At 40.1% G+C, this 20,991-nt stretch overlaps 2 protein-coding genes across 14 annotated transcripts in view; one reads left to right on the top strand and one right to left on the bottom strand.

Moving 5' to 3' along the window:
- LOC145445015 (kinesin-like protein KIF9) overlaps positions 1-7,999 on the top strand; it is a 75,628-nt gene extending 67,629 nt beyond the window's left edge. For 9 of the 12 annotated variants that reach the window (XM_080323111.1, XM_080323114.1, XM_080323107.1 and 6 more), the window contains 4 exons: positions 222-299; positions 1,142-1,347; positions 2,145-2,276; positions 5,006-7,999. In XM_080323111.1, coding sequence (XP_080179237.1) covers positions 222-299; positions 1,142-1,347; positions 2,145-2,276; positions 5,006-5,191 — 602 coding nt within the window. In that variant the 3' untranslated portion in view covers positions 5,192-7,999. Of the gene's footprint in view, positions 1-221; positions 300-1,141; positions 1,348-2,144; positions 2,277-5,005 lie in introns of those variants that run through there. The other 3 variants (XR_013916841.1, XM_080323108.1, XM_080323115.1) reach the window with 3 other exon arrangements.
- A 5,305-nt stretch (positions 8,000-13,304) lies between these two features.
- LOC145445023 (uncharacterized) lies at positions 13,305-18,186 on the bottom strand. Of its 2 annotated transcripts, XR_013916847.1 has the most exons (4): positions 15,164-18,186; positions 14,829-15,032; positions 13,704-14,767; positions 13,305-13,634 (listed from the first exon to the last, which is right to left on the bottom strand). XR_013916847.1 is itself a non-coding variant. In XM_080323123.1 (3 exons), the coding sequence occupies exons 1-3, from the start codon at positions 15,743-15,745 to the stop codon at positions 14,618-14,620; spliced, it is 936 nt and encodes a 311-aa protein (XP_080179249.1). In that variant the 5' UTR covers positions 15,746-18,186; the 3' UTR covers positions 13,305-14,617. The 2 variants fall into 2 exon arrangements, 1 of the variants encoding a protein (XP_080179249.1); XM_080323123.1 differs by having other exon boundaries at positions 13,305-14,767.
- Between the last annotated feature and the right edge of the window lie 2,805 nt (positions 18,187-20,991).

Below are 20,991 nucleotides of genomic sequence, written 5' to 3'. Positions count from 1 at the left end.
ATACTCTGCCCAATTTTTGCTCCAAACAAAATCATGACTTATTGTGATTGTACTTTATGGCACTGATGTGTATGAAACAATGTATTTTAGATTTAGACAGGCATTTTCTGATCTAATCGTGAGAAAACAAGGTTTTGAAAAATTCAATAGGAAACTATAGCATTCAGATAATCTGCTTACATGTGAAATTTTTTTATTTGACAGATATTTTTGTTTTACAGATGAGGTGGAAGACCCAGCAGCTCTACCGGTACTCTGGATTAGCAAATGGGTGGATTATACGGGTAAGTACGGCCTAGGTATGGAAATTTTGGAATCTTAAATATCCCTGTTGGTATGCACAGTAGCGATGCCAGATGCGTCGTTTCTGTATTATAAAATGGCTGAAAAATGAAAATAATTGATCTCTAAAAATGATTTTATTATATGGCCTGAAGTGTCAACTCTAATATTTCTATCATGATTTTTGGTTCTTACACCCAATTTCAGAAAACGAGTTGAAATTTTTATCATATCTTGATGACTTCTTGTAATACGAAGCGAGTACCGCTGCTCTAATCCAATTTTAATCTATTTCCCTGTCCTCCAGAAAATGCTCCAGGAGAACTGCATCATGCAAAATGAGCCAAACTTGGTATGCAGACATTTGCCATTCTCGTCTATATCAGAATCAACTCTGTTTCGATACGAACTGAACTTGATTTCTGTTGCATTTCTTTCTAACGGGCAATTTTATTCAATTGTCAAGTTGTTGCGAATTCACTACTTTCAACTTTAATTTAATTTGCAAAACTCAAACTGCCTAGCCGTTTCCAATCTAATTTCAAAAACCTGCAAAGTTTTCTAGCTGTTCAACAGTGGTCCCTACATCTTCCCTTTTTGAAAATTTTGACTTTGACCATATACTTTGGTCCTAAACCTGATTTGTTTTGAATTTACCTCGACAATTCAAATTCATATGTCCACTTCACTAGAAATTCATGCTACTTAAGAACTCGGAACCAGGTTAAGACAAAAGACCTATGTCCAAATAGCGATGGAAGAAAAAAAATCAAAAAGTTGGCGCCGGACAGTTTGTTTTCCAGCAACGATATAGAAATTGTTGTGGTCCGAATGTTGATAAATTCGCTTCAAATTTCAGGTTACCAGCTATGTGACAACAGCAATGGAGTTTTGTTCAATGATAGCACACGAATACTTCTGTACGCCAACGACGAGCAAGTGGAGTACATTGACAGAGACATGGCAGAACCTTATTACACACTCCAACAATACCCGCCTACGCTAACCAAAAAAGTCACCTTGCTCAAGTATTTCCGCAACTGCATGAGCGAGCATTTGCTCAAGGTGGGTCGAGTTTATCGTGATCTCATTTGAAATAAAAGTGTATTTACAACCATTCGTAAATCAGGCGCATTAATACTCTCAAGTTGGTATTTTTTGGCAATTTTGACAAGATAGGGTGACATTATTCGTCTCCACACTGAAGCATGATTTTACTCTGCGCTGCCTTTATAGCAGACTTATACAACTGGTTAATTCTAGTTGTTAAATTGGACTGAATAGAGCGGAATGCCGGTAATCTAATTCTAGTCTAATTTGTGAAATGTTGATTTGCTCTAATTCTAATCTAATTTATGTTTTTCTGAAAATGCTACAGGAGAACTGTATAGTATGAAACCAAGTAAGCTTGCTGTACAGATATTTGCCATTCTCGTACTTTTGAGAACGTGCTCAGATTTGTATGAACGGAACTTGATTCAAGTTCAAGTTTTCGCGAGTTCAGTAATTATATTCAACTGTGTCAGAAAACCAGTTGTTACAATTCTAATTCTAATCTAATTCGGAAATCAACAGTACAGCTATAAATCTAATTTAATTTGGAAAAAACTGAATAACTAGAATTATAATTATTGTATTATTTGAAAAAAGCTCGTAATCATTCTAATTTTAAAAACAAACAAGTATTGCTGAAAATGTGTTTTGCTAAAAATCTAATGTCCAGAGTCACTCGAAATGACGTTCGACTCAAGGCTACCGATTACATCGCAACACTTGAAATGAGTCGCTACGTTTCAACTAAGATGTGTAGGTTTGAACTTTAAATACCGGCACACTTTCTTGACTGTGGATTTGCGTTTCAGGCCGGGGCGTCCATAGCACCAAAGGAAGGTGACCAGTACGCTCGTCTGCCCTTCCTCAGAACGTGGTTTCGAGCGAGAAGCGCCATCGTGCTGCATCTCAGCAACGGGACCATGCAGATCAACTTCTTTGAGGTTATGTGAGATTGTGTTTGGGATATGGCAGGTGCGGGCAACTTCTCCAGTCGGCAGGGTCGCATAGGGGAAACTAAAGTAGCCTACTTGAGAGGCCGGGTTCTTCAATCGATACAGTAATCGCGTATATATCCACTTATAGAAGGATTAAATCCTTTTTAATCTAAACCTTCCGTTTAAAGCCTTGAGATAAAAACATGATGCAATGAATTTATTGCCGTACTTCAGAAGCTGTTGATCAGCGGTTGATAAAAGTTCTTTGAACTCTGAATACATGTTGTTCGTAGAAACCCTTAATTAAAATTGCACGTGGATATCAGTTAGCTTGGAACGCACGTTGTTCAGGTTCATGGCCGAAGATATGTGATTTCAAATGCAGATAGGCACGGGCCACATTATCATGCAAGACCAGAAACTGTATGCGGGTCGCTCGCAATCCCGCTGCGGGCCGTATGTTGCCCGCCCCGGGTATATGAAATATTTCAAGAGATTCTTGAAGGTGCAAAGTTGATCACGACTTCGCATGTTCTTTCCACTGACGTGCATAGCTATGTACTACATGTTTCGTAGGCTGTGATACGATTTATTCGAGTATTGAAATTATACGCTTCTCGCCACTGAAAGTTTATTTATCAACAAGATTATAGTTTCCATACTAATTTTCACTGTTGAAGCCTGGAGACCTTGATTGGCGGTATCGTGGCTTATCAAACATAGTGCAACGCTACGAAGGTTACTGGATGTAGCAAATATATGAAATCATGATCATCCCACAACATTGGCACCAAGTGAAATAAAATCGGAATGGTCTAAAAAATACCAAAGTATCTTTTGAGATGGATAACAAGCATTATATTCTTTGCTGTGGGATGAATGGTGCATATTCGAACGTTGACGAAGTACATTCTGTTGTGATGTGATGTCATGATGAGTGATACTCGATTACCTAACTCGAAGCATATCGCATGATTCATAACACTGGTCAACACATATTTTAGGCAGACAAAGTAAGAGTGGTTTGGGGGGTTCTGAAGGGCACTGATTCCGAATATGACCTTGGTTTTTTCAAATTGGCTCTTGCTGTGGAGATAAGCCATGGGGCTATTTTGACCAAAATCTTCCATTTTCGTGGTGATGACTACATAAAAAATCGGGTTAGTCGTACAATAAAGTTTAGAAATTCAATCTACTTGTTATTTTTACACACAGAAGACTGTTTTAAATCAAACTACAGCAACAGCGCTATAATTAGGGGTAATAAATTTAATATAGTTACAGACTTTCACGGATATCAGTTACATAAATAAACTTCAGTCACGTATATAAGAATTAACCTGGATACTCAAATAACGTGGCATTAATTCAATCAGGTTTATGTCAACCACCTATTGTAAACATGAAATAATCGGTTGGAATACAATATTATTGATATCTTTTAGATCGAAATTGTTTTTTGTACGATTTTCGCCTGTAAGCTATTTAGTGCAGTTTCTCGAAAGGTTCCGGCAACGGTCTGACATAATGTATTCAATGGTTCATCTCATCTGCCTTGGTATCCTTCCTTTGTTGTTCTAATGTCTTGGTAGAACCTCTCCCCTTGCTAATCAACAAGATAATCGGGAAATATACCAAAATGACTGAACAGGAAGTGAACTTTTATGCTCATGTTTGTTCCAAGTTTTCGATATGCACATACAAATTTTCGGACCAACTGTCTGTAGTTGGGGCTTTGTGATCATTTAAAAAGTATTATTTACTACATATTAGGATAAATTATATGCTGTGAGCTCCTTCCTAATGTGAAATTGGAATCTTTCATCGGTATTCGAATATACCAGATACATGATTTAAGCTTCTTGTTTGATAGGGTTACTAGGTATACCCACTTTGGTAAATCGGTGGAAAATTATCCATTACCAGTCAAAAGAAATGAGACACATATGAGTATTATAGTTAAGCCTTTCAAGGACAAATTTTATAGTTTTATACTCCTCTTTAATCTTGGTGGAATGACCAATTGATACAGGAGAATATGAATTTCCGTTGTGCAAAAGTACAATTTTTATGCATGACAAATTGCTTTTTCGAAAAACACATCATGCCATGTTAATATTGATAGAATGACTGAGAATGACTTGAGGGTTCTTCGTAGTCAATTAGCCATTTACGCGCATTATAAAATTGGAAAAAAATACGATTTTCTTCCTACCAAGTGAAATATTTAAGGGTAAATACAGTAATTTTGGGCTTTTTAGGGTCATAGATATCTTCTGACAGGAACCAATCTGACAAAACTAATATGATATTCGTAATCAGCAACTTCAAAAACCCCAAAAACGGCTCTCATATGTTCTGCCTAAAAAAAAAATTCATTTTGTTGACCAGTGTAATCGAATCTATCAGTTACTCGATTTTGCCCAGCCATAGATATGACCAATCGAAGTTTGCATTTGAAAATACAATCAAAACTATAGTTCTCGTGTATAGCAAGGAATGTATAATTTCAGTGCTAAAAAATCATCTCTTGCAATACTCGAATCATAAGAATGAATACTCGATTGAGATTGGAGTCCTTGAATCATTATTGCCAGCACTACTTATGACCCTGACTATTTTAAGCATCTTTTACTGGTGATAGATTAGAGACATACTAGCTTACTTCTACTTGAGTATCAACATTGACTATGAACACTTGTGCGAGTGCTTCAATGCATTTTTCTATGATGCAGGACCGCATCAGAGTGATTCTCTGTCCTCTGATGGGTGTGATCGACCGTGAACGAAACTTTCGCACGTACAAGCAGAGGCTGATTGAGAAATACGGATGCAGTCGCGAACTGGGCCATCGTCTGCAGTACGCCGGGACCCTGCTGGAAAAACTCATGTCCAACCATTCGTCTGCTGCGCTAAACTAACAATGTTTGACAAAATACGACTTGCTGACTTTGTGTACAATTTCTGATGGAAATGATTTGGGTGATCATGTATGTGCTGGATCAAAAACCAGGACTTTGTGAACAGCAGTTTGAAAGGCGTGGCATAGCGTTTGAATCAGGGCTTTGGAGCCGAAGCCCCGAAGCCGTGCATTTTACCGGAGCTGGAGCCGGAGCTCTACATAAAATTCAGCCGGAGCTAGAGCCAGTTATTTAAGGGGTAGCTCCGGCTCCGACGTATTTCATACGATGCTTTATCGAGTACTTGTACACTCCTCGCCGCTGACAGTAAATTTATCAACAACAATAGTTTCAATACAATTTACAGCTGGGGAAATTTTTCGAAATCCATGCTAATCCATGTCTGTGAATGTGTCTCAATGCATTTTTTTCTACATCAAGGCACAGCAGTCGCAATATTTGTTGAAAATTGATAATATCCGCTCAAATTCACGGACGAGAATTTGCTGAAATGGATCCAATATGATATGGAATAGTCGGTGTATCAGAGTAAAGCAACAGATGAAAATTGCTTGCTCCTTCCCGTTCGCCGTATGCGGGCCTGAGGTTGTTTAGCGGGGCCGTGATAGGAAAATGGGTAGCAAAATTGTGAGAATTTGTCCAATGTTACCCAAAGAAAAAGACTCAGAAATATTCCATTTTCATCCCAAAGTAGACGACACGTGATGTGTTGATTATGGCCGAAACATGTTGCCAGTAATTGTGCCTTTTCAGCAACATTGTAAATATCGACCAGAATAAAGCATCTGTGGCATTGTACGGCCAATCGTCGATTAAATATCAGGGTTAGAACCCAGAAGATCAACATTTGGTCGCAAGTAAATAGATGGTCAAGGAGGTATTGTGATAGGAGCTCTATCATAATACAAAACCTATTTCCACCTGTCAATATCTCTCACCCATTAAGTCGAGTTTTCGTCATGCTTTTCCACAATATGTTGCTAAATGTGAACTTGCTATTTAGGCATGTATTCTGTGTACGGTTGAAGCTCTGCTAATTAATGACGAATAATGAGACGTAGAAGAACTTGGATGTGGCTGACAGGACCAGGCCTGTTGGGAGTCTCAAGGTGGGAGCAAGTATTCTGGCAGTGTTGTGCAAACTAGAGGCCGACCGATATTTATTTTTGCAGGCCGATACTGATTATTGACACACTCACAAGGCCGATAACCAGGGTTGCCATACCGTCCTTATTTCTAAGATTTGTCCTTATTTTGAAGGGTCACGTCTTAGAAAACTCGACTGTCCTTATTTCTAAGAAATATCCTTATTTTCGACTTGCGTCCTTATTTTGTCTTATTTCCAGCAACTACAGAACTTCGATTATTTCTCTCTGGTATATGTCTTGCATAATATTCTAAAATTATGCTCTTGCGTCCAGATTTTATGACATCATGAATGACAGGAACTCCCGTGGCGTACGCACCACTTGATTTGACTTCGAAGTGGTGCAATAGCTTCGCTAGGGCAGTGAGTAATGTACAACTTTCGGCTGTACCCAACCTAACACAGCGGACGTCATCGTAGCAGTAAAAAGCAGTGTCAGGTTTTTGCTGGTTAGTTTAAAGCAGAATAAGCTGTAGGGAAGGCAGCATTTATTGCGCACTGAAAAAAAAACTTGGACACTTGGGTTAAAAAGTAAAGCTACAAATCATCAGTGTTGGGATGACCCGAGTCATGACCTGACTCGAGTCGTATCATCGGCCCCCACCCGGTAGTTCCGAAGGCACACGATCCGGGGACCTATGAGACATACTCTCAAAAACTCAGGTGTGACAACATTTCTTGTTGTGTAATATAATCTAAGCTACAGCAAGCCATAAAAAGAATGTTTGGTCGCAACCGTCAAAAATAGAATTAATATAAACTCAACTGATGCCATAAAATCGCGTTTCGATTTAGGCTCAAACTTATAAATTTGTAGGTACATACATATTGCCCGTAAACAGAGGTGGTCAGTAACGAAGTACTTCTACTTTTTCGAAGTAATCAGTAGTTTTCCTCTACTTCTGGTACTTACTCAAGTAGATCTGATTTTCGCCACTTCTACTGCTTAATATTTTGTAATCTACTTACTTACTTTTCGCTATTTCCAGTTTGTCAAGTAGAAGTAGTTCAATCTTCCAATCGGGAAGATAGCCTGAGGAATTTCGAAGCTGTTTTCACGGAGTATTAACATTTAGTTTTCATAAAAGTTTAGTAAAGCACAGAATTTTCGTCGCGCTTCGTGCGCAGTGGATATGGAGTGACCAGTATGATTTCACGAAAGTATCGGTGAATATGATTTAGGTGGAAGGTTGGCGTGGTTCCGTTCACACCACATTGTCGCCCTTCGCCCATATGAAATAATTAATCAAAGTATATGGCTCATCATAACGTTTGAAACTGATGTTTCGCAATCTTGCATTTTCTTGTCATATCGTAATCTAGCATATATGTCCATGGTGTGTCCTAATCTGGAAGAGTGGACTTTTACTTTCTTTTTTAGTTTTAGAGCTGTTTTAGCTTACCACCTTTGAAACTCTCTGGACTAAAAACATGAAATACATATTCTGCTTTTAGAAGTAGTATTTATATATTTCACTTTCAATTCCCAGTATCATATACTTTGAGTTATAATTAATATCAGTTCTTTTGTCCGGATAGCGTATACATGTTGAAGTATAAAAGCAAGTGCAGTAATGCCTTTAATTTCTGGAAATAAAGCTACACAATATGGCATTTTACGGTCCACCATATTTTTTATTAACGTTTACTAATAGCGCAAAGTGTTTACACCGTATCCTATACAACTTCTCCGTATTGCTCTTCGACTAAACTACGGGCCTTATAATATGGGGGATGGCGCCATACCATGCTATATTCCAAAACGTGCTGTTCGAGAAAACAGAGGATTAGCATCGTATTTCCTTATCAATAGGCCTACTATCATTTTCATCCCATGATGTGGACGAATGCTTATGCTATCAAAAATTGGATACCTGCTGGTATGCATCAAAATGAATCAAGCTCGTCACCTATCACATAGCTCAATTTGCACCTTTTTATAATCCATCCAATCAGAATCGTTTTCACAACTACTTACTTACTTGAGTACTTTTAAAGTCAGTCAAATCTACTTCTACTTCAAGTAGTTTTAGGTTGCTTATGAAAGAAGTACTTCTACTTGTACTTGAGTAGATTTTTTCGTCGCTACTTCTACTTCTACTTGAGTAGCTATCTTGACTACTTTGACCACCTCTGCCCGTAAATCGACATTGTGACTTCCAAATACCTCGTTATAGCGATTAAACATCATATGCAATTATTACATAAAGGGTTTCTGTATGTAAGCATGTTTCAGTTGTTGCATGATTAGCATGCTTGATTATTTTGCTTGATTTAGCTTTGTATCATCGGTCCCCACCCTATGATTTTTATACATGAATCAAAAAAAATCTACTCAAGAAAGGTATTGAATAAAATATTATGTGTCATTATATAGCCTGATCTAAGATCTGCACTTCACAATAAAAATGATTGCTGGTTTGCTCGTGTTGAAGGTTACAAAGAAAAATGTATTCGCCGATCGAAATTTTGTTTGCATCCCCTAAAACAAAAACATCTGTCAGAGACCCTATAAGTAGCGCACGTCGAAATTGTAGACAAGTTCACGGAGTGTATGCATGAAATTATCATCGATAATTTTTCAAGTATTTTCGGTCCCAGGGATTCATCGGCACCCCATCTCCGCTAAACGGTGTTGCATAAATCACTGTATCTTGTGTATGTTCGGATTGTTCGAGATTCGCCGTTGCCCCTTGTGAGAGCAACCATAATCATTTACTGATTGTATGTTGCACGGATCTTCCATTGTTAGATCACAAATAAACTGGCCGCATACTAAACGATCACAGCATACGCTGTCGTACAGTCGTAGTAGTAGTAGTACTAGTAGGAGATTAAGCTACATAGCAATGTGTCTCTGTTTTTAGATGGCTCAATGATTATAGGCTACGTTGCGCAGTGCTCACATTTACCAACCCTCTAGCATGATTTAAATCGAACAAATATAGTTTGAGTGTTAATATTCTCACGGATGTGTAGATGGGTGTACCATATCATTTTGTTTCAACTTCTCGAAGCTTCGTATTACGTCCTATATTTTGGCTGATAATAACTGAATGTAGCATGGCGCTGCACAGTTACTCGCGTATTTTATTAGCGGTTCTACGTGTACCTGAAGGATACAACGTCTTTTTGCATGTATATTTACCTAGATATGCGTTATTTGATCCAAGATGAATAATAATAAATTAATCTGTCCTTCACACAGCTAGCAAAATGTAATGACTTTGAATCATCACCCAAACTTCAAAAATTCAATTTGACTTGAATTGTGACTTGACTCGTGACTTGACTTGACTCGAGTCAAAATCTGCAATGACTCGTGACTCGAAGGTAGTGACTGGATCCCAACACTCTAAATCAGTGTCTCCCAAACTTTTTCTAGCTAGCGCCCCCTTGGACACCGAAAAAAGTGCCAGCGCCTTGATAAGATTTATCTCATTACCTTGAAGAGATAAATTCAAGTCATTAAATTTGGAGAATACGTCCGTCAGGCAAGCGATGTCGTTTCTCGAAACCAGAACGTCATGCGCAAGCCCTGGGTCGCAGCTCTGCAAAAATTCCACGACAGTTTGGAACAGCGAGTAAAATCGCGCAAGGCAGTTTCCCTTGGAAAGCCATCGCACCTCGGTGTGCAGCAACAAACGTTCAAATACTTCGTCATTGTCATTGCATATAGTTGTTTGAATAAGCGCGTGCTCAGGGCGTGAGCTTTAATTTGATTCACTGCTTTAATAACAGTATTCATGGCGTGGAGGAGACGAACGCTTAAATTTTTTGCCACCAAATGCTGCCGATGAATTACACAGTGAAGTGTGAGTACACGGGGATTCGCTGCCTTTAGAAAGGCGTTGAAGCCACGATAACGACCGACCATGGATGGAGCACCATCGGTTGCGCATGCTATGATGTTCGTCAGTGGGATTTGAAATTTATCGAAGTAGGATTTGATAGCTTGAAACACTGTCTCACCTCGAGTACCTGTATCCAGAGTTAAAGCCATTGCCAGGTCTTCATGTAAGCTTCCATCGTGCAGAAAACGAACGTAACCAAGTAACAGCGACTCATTTCCTGGCAAAGTAGACTCATCCAGTTGGAGGCTAAACTCAGTGTCCCTAATTATGCTGCACAGCCTATCTTCTATATCGGTACCCATCTCATCAATCCGCCTCTGTATACCGTATTATCACTGAGAGGAATCGACTTGATGACTGAAGAAGAGTTCTTGTGATGCACAACAGTGTTCAAAATTTCCAGGGCGCCTGGTAGGATTATTTCTTCGCCGATATTGTGAGGTTGGCCTTTTTTTGCAATCATCAAAGATAAATTGTATGATGCAAGCAACCCATCATCACTTTTCTGAGAAGAGCTTGAAAACAGTGAGCCGATGGTTTTTCGCTTTTTGAAATTGTCCCAGAGTGATTGAAAAAACGATGAATCTTTGGCTGCTTTATCTGGGTGGATTTTTGATAAATGTTCCGAAAGTCTTGAAGGTTTCATTGCTTCATTCGAGAAAACTTTATTGCATAGCAAACACATAGGCTGAAGCTCCGAATCGGGCGCAGGAATAAACCCATACCGAAGGTAGCTCGAGCTGTATTGTCTACATTTCCGTTTCGCGGAACTCATAGTAGCACTCTGATTCAACGACAGCAATAAACGTCCCTACGCCTGGTTGAAAGTAAATGTAACACGCTTTCTGGGATTCAGCCGACTTTTGGATATGTCCTTTGACGGACAGGATTAGCATTGTCAGATAATAATGGGCTTCCTGGTACAGCTGATTGCCAAATCTGTCGATTGACGGACAGGATTAGCATTGTCAACTAACAGCAGACTTTTCTGGCACATTTACGGATCGGTATTGAAAACACCTACGCCGGGATCGACCGTAAACTGCCCTGACTGAATCGATATTTAATTCTTTTACTGCGATTGGCCTGATTTATTTATCATTATTTCCCGCATTATAAAGCAGTTGCGGTCCAATGCTATACCCCTCATTTGTTCTCAGCGCCCCCTTAACGCCCATTTGCATAGCCAGCGCCCCCCAATCGCCCATTTCATGTCCAGCGCCCCCTTGACGCTCGCCAACGCCCCCAGGGGGCGCTGGCGCCCACTTTGGGAATCACTGCTCTAAATCATTGATAAATTTATCTAAATTATATTGTACAGACCAACGTGTTGTTAGGGGGGACTTACGAAGTGCTGTTTCGGCCCTGAGTGAAGGTGAACTTAGACATGAGCTGTCGTGAGGTCCATGAAGCATTTTATGCTAACAAGAAGTTGTTGGAGCATGTTGTTTCTGGAACGTGATATGCCACGACTCGTATAAATACAACGTATATGTACACAAACGCTTATTAATGCTGATCTAATTTTTCGACTGTCCTTATTTTTGGGTCGATGTCGATGGCAACCCTGCCGATAACAGATATCATAGGCCGATATTAATATGGAAGGAGCAGAGAACCATTGTAGAAGGCATTGTAAATTAAAATTGAATTGGAATTATAGCTCAACAGTTTTTCCTAATTCAAATAACCTTAAAATTGTAAAAATTCATTTTTTCCAGAATTTGTTACAATTAGAATTGCAGCTTTACAAATTAGACTATAATTAGAATGATAAACTACAGTCTTTTCCCAATTAGTTTTGAATTAGAATAAGACCATGGCAACATTTCACACATTAGATTGGAATTAGAGCAAAAATAGCAATCACAAATTAGAATGGAATTAGATTAACCTTCACTTAACCGTAATTGGTCTAATTAGGCTTGGACTGATCAAATTGTCCAAGTATGGGTGCGGGTGGCGATCAAACACCAACCATGTCGATCTGTACAGGTAGGCCTAGTCTTTGAACTCCTCTTTCGACCCGAAAGAAATCCGGATTCCGACATGAAGAAATGCGAACCAGAACCGCAGCAGGAAAGCAAAGACTAAAATGTGGATTTTGTGTAATTTACTACCCAAAATGGTCCCGTTCCATCGATCACGGTGCCGGAAGATATCAACATTCCAGGGGTTCTATACCAATACCGAGAAAACCATTACCGAGAACGCTATTACCGAGAATGAACATTACAGAGAATGAACACCACGGAGAATGGACATTACCGAGAATTGACACCACAGAGAATGGACATTACCGAGAATTGACACCACAGAGAATGGACATTACCGAGAATTGACACCACCGAGAATGGACATTACCGAGAATTGACACCACAGAGAATGGACACAACCGAGAATTGACACCACAGAGAATGGACATTACCGAGAATTGACACCACAGAGAATGGACATTACCGAGAATTGACACAACAGAGAAAGGACATTACCGAGAATTGACACCACAGAGAATGGACATTGCCGAGAATTGACACCACAGAGAATGGACATTACCGAGAATTGACACAACAGAGAAAGGTCATTACCGAGAATTGACACAACAGAGAATGGCCATTACCGAGAATTGACACCACCGAGAGTGGACATTACCGAGAATTGACACCACCGAGAATGGTCATTACCGAGAATATGGACAATACCGAGGACGGACATTACCGAGAATGGACATTACCGAGAATTGCCAATGTCGAGAATCTAACTTACTGAGACGGACGTTGTCGGGAAAATTATACCTGAGAATTGACACCGAATGTGGCAACGCCGTGATGCACATACACGCGATCTGTACCTACATATGCATGACATGCCTGCATGATAATTCTACCTGTTACAATCGCAGAATATTTTATCAGTAGGCTGCCGTTTTACTCAGCAACCTGACAACTGACAGCCAACCATTACGCTATCTTGCATATAGTCACGCTATATTTCCTTGTCGCTCCTTTCCTACTGTTATAAAGCTTCTAAGGCTAGCAAAAATGAGAGACTGAGAAGTTCTGAATTTACTGTAAGCCCAGAAACTCTAGTTCCAAAATTATAAGCAATCATGTTCCAGGTTATTTGCATTTTATTACTTGTCTGTGGCATGCTAAAATGAAACATCCAGAGGATAAATAGGTACAGCGGTGATCACCAACACAGACTTGACGTTTCTTCATCAGAAAGGATGCTAAATATGTGGTGATCGCTATTATCTATTTATTCACTTAGATTGTATGCCACTCTTGGCAGAAAATCTGTAGTCATACCGGTTGACCACGCTGCATCACAAAGCCGCTTCAATTTGTCGGTAATGACGATGTATTATTTCTTGTTTTTATGCGTTGCCTGGCCTGTGGAAGTTTGTAACAGCTGCACTCGATTTTGCATGACATCCATCCTTCAAAAATATGTGTATATTCAAGTTGAAACCAAGTACACATATACATCTTCCATTGTTTATACTCACTTGATACACTATAAAAATTTCCAAATGGTTACGTGACATCCCCCAACTAGAACGCGGAAGCCGTGATGCCAGCCTTCAACAGAATTGTTGGTTCGGTGCATGCCACCGATGGTGCGTTGTCGCACATTCCAAATGCTGGGTGGGAACAGCGGCCGCCTATTACTGCGTTGTTGATCATTCGTGATACTTAAGGCAGAAACAATAATGAGTTGAATACTTCATATATTCGCGAAGCAGATCCGTACTATCAATGTTTGATATAATGTGGTAATGAAAAGACGTTATTGATGGACAATTCGCAAAAGTGTCATCAATCTTCAGGGGTGAATCAAAAGGGGGAGAGGTGTGCTTTTTTGCAATCAGGCAATGTTTTAAATTGTAGTAGATTAATCGGGTTAAATCTATGTACGTTAGTACGTACAATTGCCAGTTCGCGTTTACGTCTCTACACGCATAAACATATGCCAGTTAAGTTATATATTAAAATATAGAGTTGGATAGATTATTTTATTCAATTCAGTATGCTGATATGTGAATAATGACTTGGTCACAAAGCGGCGAAAGTGAATCGCAAACAAATTTCTGCGCCGCTATTGATGACTTAATGTGCGAATCGATTAGTCTTGTTGGTATATAAACGCATCGCAGACATAATCTAGTCTGACGGGTGGTAATTATAAAGATTTAGGTGGTTAAGATATAACAACAAGGTCGTGAAGATACAATAATAACAATATGAACATCGTTAGAGTAGTCTTCGATTCTACCCCATAGTTTTAGACATCTCAACACACCAAAAATGCTATACTATCTTACACTGATTCAAACCTGATGACGCAATACAAAATATTCCAGATCAGCAAGAATTTCGATGTGGCCAATCCAATCCGCAACAATAAAAAAGATTGCATCTGTTAATATAGCCTACCTATATATGTATCCCTGAAATAATTAGCCAAGTCTTCGACAAAACTTGGCCAGCCCGAGTTGGAAGAAGTCAATATTTCGAAGCACTGTTTGACGTCGCACTCGGGCACAAAAGCAAGGGCCGTCAAGCACTTCACCTGAAAGTAATCATCCCGTTTTACACTTAGCGTTGACGCCGTAGCCAAAATGAACGCTTACCTGAGCGGAGAAACCGGAATTAGATTGATACTCAGTTTTCAAACCTAATTCCTGGACCTTTCTCTGCACATTTTGGCTCAAATGAAATAGGCAGCCCGTGATTTTAATGTTCGGAAGTACTTCCGAGAATGCTCGAATCGCTGAGGATTCAAAGTCGTGCATAAGTGTTGTCGGATTCAAGTCTGGCCTTCTTTGTTTTAACACCTGTTGATATAGGAGTAGGCTAATCAGTTACGCATAGTCGAATATGCAGACTCCAATATGCACCCATGCTCATGCAGGTGTAGCGCTCTACACATGTTTGTAAACCCATCGAAACGACGTCTATGATTTACCTGCAGTAACTCTTTGTACATGGATACGTCTTTATGGGTCAAGAGAGCGTAAACTCCAGGGACAGTTTCATGATCTTTTGTAAAATGGATGGTGTACATCTGATGGAAGAGATTTGGCACAGTTTTAAATGTGCCGTCGGCGTGCCATTCTGTGTAGGGGAGATGTGGTACCGATGGATAACTGGGACCGAAAATACTTTGAAAATTCTCTATGATAATTCCATGATTACACTCCGTGGACTTGTCTACAATTGCATGCTGGCAAAATCTTTCCTCACATACAAAAAAATTCGACGTGCGCGAGCTATGGGGTCTCTCATAAATGTTTTTTGTTTTGGGGGTGTCAACTAAATTTAGATCGACATATACATTTTTCTTTGTAACCTTCAACACGAACAAACCAGCAATCATTATCATTGTGTAGTGTAGGGCTTGTATCAGGCTATAATGGCACCTATTATTTTTTTCGGTACCTTCGTTGAGTGCAACATACGTTAGCGTCATGGCAAGTAAACATATCGAAAGACGAGCTTCAAACGTAATGAAACTTGACGTCATTATAGCACAATTCGAGGACTGCATTCAAAAATAGACTTGAAGGTTTGTTGCCATGTGTGCGTAACAAACTATTTATTGAATCATTTGACTTTACCGCCGTTTATCAGGATTTTTCCTTTTTCATATATTTAATTCCAGCGACTAGTTTTGTGAATAACATTCAACCATTTCAAATTCAAATCCAACCCCCGAAAACGGTTGATCACTACTCTTTATGCATTCGGTTCACAAACGGTATTGCGCGATTCACGAACGAGCCGAAATAGCAAACAGGAAACTCAAAATTATTAGTGAATTTGTTGGAACGTGTTTCGCGGTCTCGAAAAATTGTCTCGCGGACCGCAGTTTGAGAACCACTGGTCTGGCTAGACGTGAATACATTTCCCATAAAACGATAATGAAATAACATCATACCTTTGAACCATTTCTTTTTCCTCTACTATGCCAAACGTAGCACAGTGATTGTGTTCTTGAGATTGCTTCAGAACGATTGGTGGCTCTGATTCTTCAAGGACTTTCAATGAACACCGACATTTTTTTGTCATAATGCGTGCATAAACTGCATATCCAGTACGAAGTACCATTCGAAACTTTCATTCTCCTAAATACGAACTCGCCAACAGCAATTAACTTATTTCCTCGCGTCGAAGTAATGTATTTTGCTAATACATTAGGTCCTGATTGTTCTGCCATTTCGCCGTCCACCTCTCTTAGCTGACCAACACCTGTCATGACTTTTAGTCGTAAAGCATGTGATTTACCGATACGGTTGGTTTTAAATCAGCTGATTGTCTCGAACACTCCACATTGGTGTGGTGATGATTCCAACTACGGCATAACATTGAATAATTTCGCTTCACTGGCGCACAAATCTGTAATAACCTGCTGTGATTCTAATCTTAAAAGAGCATAATATGATTAAGAACCCCTAAAGAAACTATGGTTCGATAAGGAATTCCGTCGCTTCTCTGGCATGGATACCTCTAATAACCCATCAACCTGCTGTGATTCGTATCTCAATTCGTTTTATCTGCTTGAAAGCGAAAAGGCAAACTATGACATAATAGTTTTCTTCAAAGAAACGGATAGGCTATCTGTAATACTAGCGGAACTCATCGAGCTGCTGTGATTGGTATGAAGCAAGAAGGCATCAATTCTTTCAAATCTCGAAAAGGGGATCTAGGCGGATCATGGCCTACATTTTCGGTTGATGCATCTTAGTCATTTTCAGTAAACGGTTGGCTTTAGGCTACCAGTAATGTCCTCTCAATAATGTTTACTTTGCCCGACTTAGAAAGCCTTATAAGGCTATTCTGCACCTTCCCCTTCCAGCAGCATATTGTTATTATTATTTGTTAATTGTTGAGAAGGAAACAATGCGACGCTTATCACCTTATCGGTGGCAGAAAGTAGTACGAGACATTTTACAGTAAACGGGTTAGATTACCACATTTCTGTCCTGTCTCATGTGCACAATGACTATAATGCACGCATGTTATGCATATGCACATTGCACATTGCACAAACACAAATCGTATGTGCATCACTCTCTAATTTTTCACGAGGCTGCGCGCACTCCCCAACTCACTGCGCGGTCCCTTGGACAACAGCGCGTAACAACTATAAATAACATTGATCCCAACGTCCTGATATTAGGTATTTTCTGTTTTAGACTTCACGACATTCTTCATATTCGGAAATATACATTCTCGGTAATGGCCATTCTCGGTGGTGTCCATTCTCTGTAATGTCCATTCTCGCTATTGTCCATATTCTCGGTAATGACCATTCTCGGTGGTGGCCATTCTCGGTAATGTATATTCTCTGTAATGTCAATATTCTCGGTAATGTCCATTCTCTGTAGTGTCCATTCTCGGCGGTGTTCATCCTCGTTAACGCCCATTCTCGGTAATGTCCATTCTCGGTAATGTCCATTCCCGGTATTGTCAATATTCTCGGTAATGTCCATTCTCTGTGGTGTCAATTCTCGGTAATGTCCATTCTCGGTGGTGTCAATTCTCGGTAATGTTCATTCCCGGTAGTGTCCATTCTCGGTAATGTCCATTCTCTGTGATGTCAATTCTCGGTAATGTCCATTCTCTGTGGTGTCAATTCTCGGTAATGTCCATTCTCTGTGGTGTCAATTCTCGGTAATGTCCATTCTCTGTGGTGTCAATTCTCGGTAATGTCCATTCTCTGTGGTGTCAATTCTCGGTAATGTCCATTCTGTGTGGTGTCAATTCTCGGCAATGTCCATTCTCTTTGGTGTCAATTCTCGGTAATGTCCATTCTCGGCAATGTCCATTCTCCGTGGTGTCCATTCTCGGTAATGTCCATCCTCTGTGGTGTCCATTCTCGGTAGCGTCCATTCTCTGTGGTGTCCATTCTCGGTAATGTCCGTTCTCGGTGGTGTCAATTCTCGGTAATGGTATTCTCGGTAATGGTTTTCTCGGTATTGTCCGGACACCCATTCCAGGTACGTAACAGTCAGAAGTGGTGGTTGGAAGTTTTTCTACGTTTCCATCAATCATAGTCCATATTCTTATAAATGCTACTATTTTCAAATCCAAACTTTGCTACTCTAAAAACTTCGCCTCTGTGTGTGGAAATTGAGCTAAATATGCTATACAGCATTTATTTTAGACAAATATTGCCAACAATTTTTGTTCTATTCCAACCCATAGCAGCGAAGTCTTTGGGGTATAAAATTCTGGATTAAAAAGTGTTTCTGTGGGTAATTCAAAATAAATCCAAAATCCCATTCTTCAACAACTTTGCTCTTACAGTGCATATCAATTGCGTTACAAGCATAGGCGCCAACTTTAATTTTTTTACGAGGTGTCGAAGTGTTGTGACGTCATAATTGTTCCATGTCGATGACGTCATCGTCGCACTAAACGCACTTTACTACATGCCGCTGCTATATGCGCACTGCGCAGCATTAAACCATTCCCGTGTCGTTTTAAATCGGCCTGCACTCATTAATATCAAACCATGCAGTCGAGTTATTAAATGGAATCTTAAAACAGTACGATCATTCGAAAGTGAGTACTGCGGCCTGCGCTGCGAACAAAAATCAGAATTTACGTCACTGAGAATCTGGAATTGCATCAATGTTATTCACGCACAAAGCGCCGCGTGAGTAACGAAATACACTACGCCTGCCAAGTAACATACGACAACTCTCGAATATTTCAAGCAGACAATAATGATGATTACAAACGCGAAATCGCGCAGCCAATCAGTAATTGTCTATTGCGGCTTCTTGCTTCGCGTCGACCAACTCGCATCTCGGCAATTGTTTGCTGATTAAAACAGTGATTTGGGCGGCATTGCTGCATTTCCCGATATAGGTTCGCAAAGCATTTCGGAGTACATTCGTCAATTTGCAAATTCAATTTGTGTGTCGGAGGCCACCAACACATACTATTTAAATTACTTGTTGATAGCCGCACAAATTTGCCTCTACGGCCGCAGGTTGGCCACCCCTTGGCTAGAATTAATTCCACTTCCGGGCGCATGCCACGATCTTATCAATAGAAATCCGATGTCTGCCTAATGCCTAATAGTTTAATATTCGATATTGTTGTTCTCGATAAGAGTAACGGTACATCCAGCAATCAAGTTGATCGTCGTTCAAACGAATCGAATTATTTGTGCCACCCAGAGTATTGTGATGCATTAATATTTGACATGGCATGGCCTACTGCACGTTCATAATGAAAGGAACACTGAAAAATGACTTTGTGCGACAATTTCGGAGTAAGAATGTATCCAGTCAATAACAAGTAATATGGATGATTGGATCATGACAAATGAGAAAGCGTGTATTCTAATCAGAATCATGAATTCCAATTTGCAGGCACACACCCTCCAATTTCACGCTCCTATATTACCAAGACTATTACGAAGCTAGCTAGCTCATGAATGGTTTTGTAAATGAATATGGGTGCACATAATTTGGATTTCAGAAAAGCAGAACGTCTGTTTGGGCGCCTGGTAGGGATAGGAGATCTAGGATGGTGCTTCTCAGTACACGCTAGGCGCGTAGCCAGTCAAAAAATTAGGGGGACATGGATTTTTTTCAAATTTACCAATATGACATCAATTTAATTCGGGTCAAGTACATGTGTAAATGGCGATCATATAATCTCTTCGTATGGACGATTATAGGCGTATGATAAGTTTGCCAAAGAGTCCGGGAGTGCTGTCAGTCCCTGATATCTGGTGAACAATTAAATACGCGCGCGTATTACGCAGTCTCGGCGACAGTTTTCGGAAATCTGAACTTGATGGCACCGCTTTCAAACCTTAGTCGTCTTTCAGAACTTGAGCCATGATACACATTTTCTGATCGTTTATTCAAGTATTAGCGGGAATCAATTACGCATGTTAAAGTCTGTTTGCAGCGATTCGATGTTACTGAGTATCGCGATTTCGCTTTTTAGTCAATATGACATAAAACAATCACTAATTAGCGTAAATGCGACCGCATTGTCTCCAAACCAGCGAAAGATAAAAGCCAAAGCATGTTATGCCCAAGACGCAATAGTTAGGCCAGCAATGATAGCTTTCGCACCAGGCCTATTCCAGATGCTATTGTGTAGGCCAGCGATGATATCGTGCACACCAGGGCGAAGCGGCCAATGCAGATGCGATTGATCAAGCCTGAGGAATCAGGCTAGCTCGATACGCGATAAATCGGGCTAGCGACGAGCCACGCGCACGAGAATGAATGACCTAATTTAGTGACCATCTCAGCGAGAGATCATCACAGACTTTTCTCCCTAATTGACAAACACGTTTCTCGCAAATCAGCCGCGAGAAACACCGTGTTTCAAATAGGAAATTTTAACCCCCGAAACCCCCGTGGCTACAAGCCTGGCACACGCGCATATCGAAATCGAAGACGTCTCTAACAAGGTCGCATTGATGCGCCTGATTACTAATTACTGGTCACAGATCACTTGGGCGTTTGAGCATTTTGTACGAGGTGGCGGCCACCTCGTAAATATGGTCACGAGGTGGTGCAGCGTAAGTCGGCGCCTATGACTACAAGTAGGCCTACTAGTTACCCTACATGTGTCAGTAAAATTTGAATGTAAATATCTTTAACGCATCGTTATGATCAGGATCTTTGACCCACATCCAATTTTGACACTGACCACAATTTATTTGCCCTATATGAAAATTTGTTATTGCCAGGAGTTTGCAATTACCTTTGATTTTGTAATTTGGATCGTCCGAATGCCTTGTTGCAGGTGATTCCT

Source organism: Botryllus schlosseri, chromosome 8, assembly GCF_051294905.1.
Source record: "Botryllus schlosseri isolate E-star chromosome 8, Bs_hap1, whole genome shotgun sequence".
Lineage (NCBI taxonomy): Eukaryota > Metazoa > Chordata > Ascidiacea > Stolidobranchia > Styelidae > Botryllus > Botryllus schlosseri.
Note: the sequence above shows the minus strand (reverse complement) of the source record. Positions and strands in the feature narration are given on the sequence as shown.

Excerpts from the sequence above, each read along its gene's own strand:
- LOC145445023 (XM_080323123.1), bottom strand. The coding sequence starts at position 15,745 with ATGCAGTCCTCGAATTGTGCTATAATGACGTCAAGTTTCATTACGTTT. Across the intron at positions 15,033-15,163 it reads TGTACAAAGAGTTACTGCAG|GTGTTAAAACAAAGAAGGCC; the intron begins GTAAATCATAGA and ends CTATATCAACAG. Across the intron at positions 14,768-14,828 it reads ATTCCGGTTTCTCCGCTCAG|GTGAAGTGCTTGACGGCCCT; the intron begins GTAAGCGTTCAT and ends GATTACTTTCAG.